The following is an 8,485-nucleotide window of genomic DNA, read 5'->3' as shown; positions in this document are numbered from 1 at the left end:
TTGAATGTGTAGAAAGGATTGATAGAAGCTAGATTATATCGATTCAAAATTAATTGGCTGTTGTTCTTGAATAAATAAGTTTTCAAAGTAACATAAAGCTCTTTGCTTCTTTTTTCTGTTGAAATTATCTCATAAACAATTTATAATTTACTCTTCTTAGATATCCTGTTAACTTTTACATATAAAATAATGTCACTTATTGAAAATACTTTTTGAAACATGATTTTAATCATTGCAAAATCAGTTATGTGAGGTTATGCTTGGGGACAGATTTCATCCTTTTGATACGATAAATTTAGGTAGTCTTATTATGAGAAAGCGCTCCTCCAAATCTTTCTATGCCTCTTTTGTTGTTTCAAAATAGACTATGTTAATCACAAGATCTTTTTGGATTGTGTTCTAAATCCAGAAAAATACCATTGTGTTGCAACGCTGCCATGCATCAAGTATTGCTGAACTTTTGTTAGGCTCCTCAAGCAAGCCATCAATAAAGCCAATTTTATTTTTGACTAAGAGAGCAGTCTTAATGGCTTACCTCCATAGAGAATAATTATCACCGATGAGGACTTGAGAAACCAGGACCATGCTTGGGTTATCTGCGTGGTGGAGAAAGAATGGTAGCGTTATATCAGCACTAGGATTGGAAATAACAATAGAAAAGACCATGATTATCAAATGGAGAATAGAGAACCAAGAAAAACAAACACCAATAGAATGATAGGAGAACAAAAAAGAAGGGTTGACTGATCAAGAAAAAATCCGCTCTCATACTATGAAAAATTTGTATTGGACATCTAATTTAAATTACTTATCCTGTTCATAGAACTGATGTGCTTTATATATAAGTTGGCACCCTAAATATAGTAGAATATAACAATAAAATCTCATGATTATGAAAAAGATACTAGGGATCAAATATAGTATAATGCAATAGCAAAATCTTATGATTTTATATAAATATTAATTTTGATTATGATAATCAGATCCTATGATTTTTGGAGATTGTACTAAGATATAATATCAAGATTATGAATGCAATATGTGACAGTTATGATATCATACCAAGATTATGCATGCAATATGTGACAGCTGTGATATCCAATATTGTATATACTATAATAAAAAAGATTGTATATGATTATAAAATCGTCTGGCTTTGCATGTAACCATAGAATCTTATTCAATTTTCTTTCTTTTTTTATGTAAATTTTCTTTCGTCCTTAAACACAGCTACCAACTATTGCTGGAGTCACAACCTTCCAGTTTATAATTGGAATCAAAATATGTGCAATGTCCATAATTAGTTCAATTCAGAAGGCCGCTTTAACGGTATATCATTGGACAACTATCGACCAAAAATTAGAATTCTAAGAGGTTTTCTTAGTATGGCAACTATTGCGTCCCGCCGTTTTTAAGCCAGTACTAATACCGCCAACCAAACATACCAAGTCAAGCCCTTGCCTTCTTTCTCTTAACTCCAATTTGTTTTCCCTCTCAAGCACTATAAAACCAATATATATACCTGTATCCATCCTCTCAATCCAACATCACCACCAACATCATGTCTTGCCTTCTCCATTCCTTGCAACTCAAAGCTCTCCTACTTCATAGTTTTGTTCTCTTCCATGCTTCATCCTTCAGTTGGTGTCTATCACCCACCAATCCAACCCTTTCTCCCCATGCCAACCTAACAACGGACTTTGGCAGGATCATCTACAACTACCCAAATGAAGCATTCCAGCCCCAAAGCCCACAAGACATCTCCCAACTCCTGAAGTCCATCTCCTCTTCTCCAAACCGCAACAATGTAACAGTAGCTGCAAGAGGTGTAGGCCATTCAACCTATGGCCAAGCACAAGCCCTCAACGGCATCGTTATCGGCATGCGAAGCCTGACTCCCTACATTCAGATTGGCGAAGCACAATTGGTCGCAAGCAAAAACAGCACCTTCTACGTTGATGCTGGAGGGGGAGCTCTGTGGATTGAAGTGCTAAAGGAGACCATGAAACATGGTCTCACCCCAAGATCATGGACCGACTACTTGTATCTAACTGTTGGCGGAACACTCTCAAATGCTGGTATTAGTGGGCAAGCATACAAGTATGGGCCTCAAATAGCCAATGTTATGGAAGTGGATGTTGTCACAGGTAATTTAATGGATTTATATAATGCACAAAAGGTGGTTACATTCTCACCATTGAAATTTTGTTTACTATTTCAGGTAAAGGAGATATAGTTACATGCTCTGAGATGGAGAATTCAGACCTCTTCTATGGCGTCTTGGGAGGACTAGGGCAGTTTGGGATCATAACCAGAGCAAGGATTGTATTAGAACCTGCTCCTCGAAGAGTATGTGTTGTTGTTGTCTTTGTTTTTTTCCTGTGTTATTTGGTTGAGCAATTTGCACCTGAAACACAATCCTGCATTACCTGTCAAATATGAAGGTTAAATGGGCCAGGGTACCATATGATGATTTCAACCAATTCACAGCAGATGAAGAGCAGTTAATCAAATTGGGAGATGTGAACTACCTTGAGGGATTCATTACGTTCAAAGATAATAGCCCATCAAATGTGTACTACACGTTAGAGTTTGCTATTTATTATAATGATGAGGGTGATGCTCAAAAGGTACTTGACATGCCTAACTTTGCCTTCAACTTCTTGTTTTTGACCTTGCATTCTAGCTAACCAACTACGTTCCACAGTTGAATCACATCAAATGTTGTTAAATAATTCTAAAGTTCCAATATTCAAAGTCTGACTGCATGACTTTTATGATCTTTATCAACTTTCATTGCTTGAAGAAATGTTTCACTTGGGCATTTCGTGACTGATTATGTTTCTTTTTCTTTTATTATTATTTCTTAAGACTTTGGATCGAGTACTGTCACAATTGAATTTCTCGATGTCGATGCCAAATATCACGGATGTCTCGTATTTTGACTTCCTCAACCGGGTAAAAGCAGAGGAGGAAAGCCTGAGGAAAAAAGGTTTGTGGGAGGTTCCTCACCCATGGCTGACCTTATTCGTGCCAAGGAATCAAATAGGGAGGTTCAAAGACCTCCTCCTTCGAACCACATTGGAAGCTAATACTCCAATTGCTGGCCCTATAATCATATATCCAACTCTGAAAGACAAGTACTCTCTCTCTCTCTCTCTCTCTCACACACACACACGCGCGCGCGCACAGATATTGTAACAACCCAGGACCTTACCCAAAATGGCTAGCCGGAAGTTATTATTTGGGTTTCTTGATCCTGTATAAGTACCCAAGATCTACCCAGCGAATAACCGATGTGGGACTAAACACACACCCGCACGGGTCCTCACATACTCCTCCTGTTCAAGCCCTGACGTCCTCATCAGGCTAAGGGTTCAAATCTAATCACAAACACCATGATTGGCCCGTGGTCAGCCCCAATGGATCCGTGCTGCAGTGTCCTCTAGTCCACATAGGTTATGGGCTGGAACCTGGCTCTGATACCATTTGTAACAACCCAGGACCTTACCCAAAATGGTTAGCCGGAAGTTATTATTTGGGTTCCTTGATCCTGTATAAGTACCCAAGATCTACCCAGCGAATAACCGATGTGGGACTAAACACACGCCCGCACGGGTCCTCACAGATATATTATCAATATTTTGCCACCTTGAATTGTTTTGCACTATGAGCTTGCTTTTGTTTTATTAGTCTGAAAACTATTTAATTGCATTCACATATGCATGCACATCACTCCTGTTACGCCCCCACCTCCGCGGAGCACGTGCGGCACCCAGTGCCCACGTGGGGGCCACATGAGGGGGGAACACGGGGCTCCCCTGCCAGATATTGTCCGGTTCCGGGGCTTCACGCAAGCGTCCTTCACCCCTCCCTGATTTTGTTTTCCACCCAAAACGCGTCTACAAGATTAGGAGACACCCGCCTCATATGCCCAGGCTCTAGAACGAGTCTTTCCGATGTGGGACTATTGGGCCTCACACCCAAATGTTACGCCCCTGCTTCCGCGGAGCACGTAAGGCACCTAGTGCCCACGTGGGGGCCACATGAGGGGGGAAACATGGGGCTCCCCCGCCAGATATTGTCCAGTTCCGGAGCTTCACGCAAGCGTCCTTCACCCCTCCCCGGTTTTGTTTTCCACCCAAAATGCGTCTGCAGGATTAGGAGACACCCGCCTCACATGCCCAGGCTCTGGAACGAGTCTTTCCAATGTGGGACTATTGGGTCTCACACCCTTCCCACCATCGGACAAGAGCCGTCCTTGACTCTGATACCAAATGTCACGCCCCCGCTTCCGCGGAGCACGTAAGGCACCTAGTGCCCACGTGGGGGCCACATGAGGGGAGAAACACGGAGCTCCCCCGCCAGATATTGTCTAGTTTCGGAGCTTCACGCAAGCGTCCTTCACCCCTCCGCGGTTTTGTTTTCCACCCAAAACGCGTCTCCAGGATTAGAAGACACCCGCCTCATATACCCAGGCTCTGGAACGAGTTTTTCCGATGTGGGACTATTGGGTCTCACAACTTTTGTGCACGTTTGTATATGAAAGTTGAACATCTCTATTATATCTACTTGATTATCAGCAAGATTGAGAAATGTGGGCATAGGCAAGAAACCATGCAATTTACTAGGGAAGACAAGGAATAACTGAGCTGGTTATTGGTTAATTTAGTTGTCATATTTTCTTTGTTCTGGATTAACTGAATGAATTCCCTTATCTAAATAACTTCCTTAATTAACTCCAGCAATAGAGTCCCCACATGTTATCTCTTGTACAAGTGACAAATGATCAATTATATCCTATATGCATTATTAACTAAACATTGATTGATATATTGTTAATGACTATCCACTATAGTTGGCAAATTATGGAGTTTATAATTTTGTTGTAAACAAGCACCCAGATCAGATCACGAAATCGTGTGCTAGATAATATTTCCATGATTTTTCTTTCAAATAAATCCTTGATCATTAAAAGATTGTGCCATATCAGCTAAAAAAAAATAAGGGAACCTTATACTCGTTTCACTACAAGCAGTTCACTAAATAGACCAATAACGGAACCAAGTGTGTTCATGAATTCTTAAACCTAATAATATGCACTTGATCTTGAACTTCTGAACACCATGCAGACACCACTCATGCACAGAAGGCCAATGGCCAAAATATCACGGAAATACTAATAATTCACCTTTCAGATGGAATCAGAACATGTCAGCTGTGCTACCACAAGCTAACTCAGAGGAGAACGTTTTTTACGCGGTGAGCGTGCTCCGATCTTCACCTCCATCTTGTACTCCTGGCTCTCCTTGTCTTGAATCATTCCTCAACCAGAACCAGAAGATCATTGAGGTTGCAACTGCAGAACCAACTACAAACAAGGCAACGGCAACGGTAGATGCGACGGCTAGAAAAACAAAGACACCCATGAGTCATCCGAGAGCTGAGATTATTCAGAAGACTGAGTCGATGCGCATGGAGGTGAGGACAGAGGCTGGTGATGAAGGTGGAATGGGAGCAAAGCAGTACCTGCCATACTACAAGGATCAGAATGGGTGGAGGCTCCATTTTGGTGAGAAATGGGGGAGGTTTGAGGAGCTAAAGTCCAGATTTGATCCTCTGAATATTTTGGCTCCTGGTCAGAGGATTTTTCAGAGGAAGCCTTTGGAGGGTTAGGCCCTCTTCCGAGCTCCTACTCTGCGAGATGATACTCCTACGCGTTTGTCACAAGAAGTGTCGTTCAATATTGCATGGAAATGAACATCCATGCTCAATACATCTGATAACAGTATCACTGAATTTGTCCAGTTATGAAAGGTATCACTTAATTTGCTTCCTTTTCCTTCATGAAATACGTGAAGGGAAGATGTGTTTTTGCTAGTATAGTAATGTTAGAAGTATGCTCTAAAAGCCAACGTGGCTGACGCATATTTGTAATCTGGGGCATAAATTTGTAATTTGACACTTATTAATAAATAAGATTAGGCAATTTATTTTTCATTCATGTTTGTATGTGTCCATGAATCGTCCAAGAAATTAATAGTTGATGACATAATTTTCAAGGAGTTGAGAATTTGAGGCATGTGTCATTAGGGATTAATTTCTAAATGCTCCTAATCGATGGATCCATCACAAGGAACGGTGATCGATCCGTTGAGATTAGTGCACAGATCACTTAGTTAGATGGACGAGTCTCGAGTCCACGGTGTAGAGACACTGCAGTGATTATGCAAGTACTTGTTAGAGAACAAGATACTGAGCGTGACCAAAGATAGTAGTCACATGGATGTCTATCCACTCGTCCGTGACTACTTATGCTGCAGTTGTATGACTGGTCCTTTGACCTGCGATGCCTCTGCTATTCACTGTAAGGTTGCTGTAGTTTGACGAGCATGTGAACTTGGGCCCTAGTCATTCGGATCCTTGTAGTGCGAATTGGCTGCAGTAGGTTCATTTTGGAATAGGGTTGCATCTAGATAGGATCTATCGACCTTGATAGATTAAGAGTGATCCTATGTAATTTATGAGACTGAGTTCGATAAGTTCCTGGCCAGGTATTTTGGAAAAAGAGTTTTCCATATCTCGAACTAGAAGTCGTATAAATTTGACATATGACAGACGATGGGGTTTGATGAGATATCCATAACCTCCGTCACGTCGAGATCCATGATAAGGACTGTATCATACGATAACTGCACCAAGAGGTTCAGATATTTCATTCTGCTGGGTTGCCACCATATACTGCTAGGTGTCACTAGTGGATTGTGAGACTCGAAGACTTTCACTTGGTGATCAGTGAACCCTAAGAGTAGAATTGAAATCGTTTCAGTCCACTAAAAGGAGTTTCAGTAATATTGAGATGGAGATCTCAATATGTCTCACTACCAGTCAGAATAGAACCTACGGGGTCACACACATAGAGGATTTAATTAGTCAGACTATCATAAATATGATTTCGAATCATAATAGAAATCAATTATCAATATGATTGGTGATTGAATTAACCCACTAAGTGTTAATGAGTTAATGAAAGAAGAATTAAGTGGAATTGATTGCAATTGGATTGCAATTGGGCTGATTTAATGAGCCAAATCAAATTGGGTTTGACCCAAATTGATTTGGGTTCATGATTGGGTCAATTTGATTAAAAACCAAGGTTTGTGCGGATTTTAAAGACCACATGTCGTCATAGGATGAATATGACTTAAGTCGTGTTCACACTATGCGGACTTTAAAGTCCACATGGCGTCATAGAAAGCATGCTCCCAAATCAATTGATTCTCTTAATGAGATTATGAATCCTAATGTGATTAGGAAATTAATCAATTGATTAAATAGACACATGTCATACATCTATGAGCACAAGAATTGGACACTTGGCATTATTCCAAGGGTGGGTTATAGTCCCATACTCCTAATAAGATTAGGAGGAGCCCTAAACCCAATCTATAAAAGGGTAGCAAGGAAGAAGTTATGAATTAATTCTCTCTTCTTCCTCTCCACGCCTCCTCTTCTTTCTTCCTCCTTCTCCACGGCAGCAAGGGGTCTTCATCCTCCTCTTCTTCCACGGTAGCAAGGCAAGGAAGATCCACGTGCAAGGTTCCTCCTTCCTCTTCCTCCATCGCGAGCAACGTTGAAGAAGAAAGGGTTCTTTTTTAAGGAGGTATGTTGCAGATTTTTATCTTCTAATCTATATGATAGTCATGAGAGGTCTTTGCAAGGAGCTAGCACTCTGGTAAGACCCTATCTCAGATAATTAGATCCTCATGTGGATACCTGTAGAGGCCGGACAATTGTGTGGCTCAAACAGGAATCTAGATAGATCATCAGGCTGCAGTGTTCTTCACCTGCAGAATTTTTGAAGATGAGATCTTCAAATTAATTTCTTCTGATTTCAGTTTCAATTTTATGAATCTTAACCAACCTTCTTCAGATCCTAATCTCCCCGCCCTAATGAATTCAAAGATCTTCTGAATTTGGATCCAAAATAATTTTTGAATTCTACAATATGAGGCGCGTTCGTGCGATGAACGATGTCCCGTTCGAATTCCGCTGCGAACGTCGCATCGAACGGGGCGTCACTCAGCAAGTAATCACTGGATCTGCCCTGCCTCCTATCGGATTTCACGAATCGAAGGCCGTTTCAACCGCCACATACTAATAGGGAACCCTCTCAACAAGCATACAAAGCATCTCAATAGGATATCATAAATATGCAGTGAAATAATTTAAATAATAATATGTAAGTTTTATTTCAATGACTAGCTCAACATTTAAATGTCTCACGATTCTAATAATATTCTAGTATAGTGCATCAATTTAAATAAACTATAATCTAAGATAATCTATGTCAAAGTTCAGCTAGTCGCGCTTCCATATTGAAAAACTCCTATCATTTTAGCTCTCTGAATCTGAAAAAAAAAAAGAAATCGTATAATGAGCTAGACAACCCAATAAGCAATGATCACTTTAGCTATACAAATCA

At 40.5% G+C, this 8,485-nt stretch overlaps 1 protein-coding gene across 1 annotated transcript; it reads left to right on the top strand.

Annotated features, from left to right (window-relative positions):
• The first annotated feature begins 1,559 nt into the window (after positions 1 to 1,559).
• On the top strand, positions 1,560 to 5,676 carry LOC103724330 (cytokinin dehydrogenase 7-like). The gene is made up of 5 exons (XM_039124039.1): positions 1,560 to 2,147; positions 2,222 to 2,349; positions 2,445 to 2,630; positions 2,872 to 3,140; positions 5,199 to 5,676. Exons 1-5 carry the CDS (start codon positions 1,562 to 1,564, stop codon positions 5,674 to 5,676), a joined length of 1,647 nt encoding a protein of 548 aa, XP_038979967.1. The 5' UTR covers positions 1,560 to 1,561.
• The last annotated feature ends 2,809 nt before the right edge of the window (positions 5,677 to 8,485 follow it).

The sequence above is a fragment of the Phoenix dactylifera genome, chromosome 3, assembly GCF_009389715.1.
Source record: "Phoenix dactylifera cultivar Barhee BC4 chromosome 3, palm_55x_up_171113_PBpolish2nd_filt_p, whole genome shotgun sequence".
NCBI lineage: Eukaryota > Viridiplantae > Streptophyta > Magnoliopsida > Arecales > Arecaceae > Phoenix > Phoenix dactylifera.
The sequence above is the reverse complement of the archived record's forward strand: the minus strand, read 5'-3'. Positions and strand labels throughout refer to the sequence as shown.

Coding starts and splice junctions, on each gene's coding strand:
- LOC103724330 (XM_039124039.1), top strand. CDS start 1,562: ATGTCTTGCCTTCTCCATTCCTTGCAACTCAAAGCTCTCCTACTTCAT. Junction 2,148..2,221: donor GGAAGTGGATGTTGTCACAG/GTAATTTAATGG, acceptor TTACTATTTCAG/GTAAAGGAGATATAGTTACA. Junction 2,350..2,444: donor TAGAACCTGCTCCTCGAAGA/GTATGTGTTGTT, acceptor TCAAATATGAAG/GTTAAATGGGCCAGGGTACC.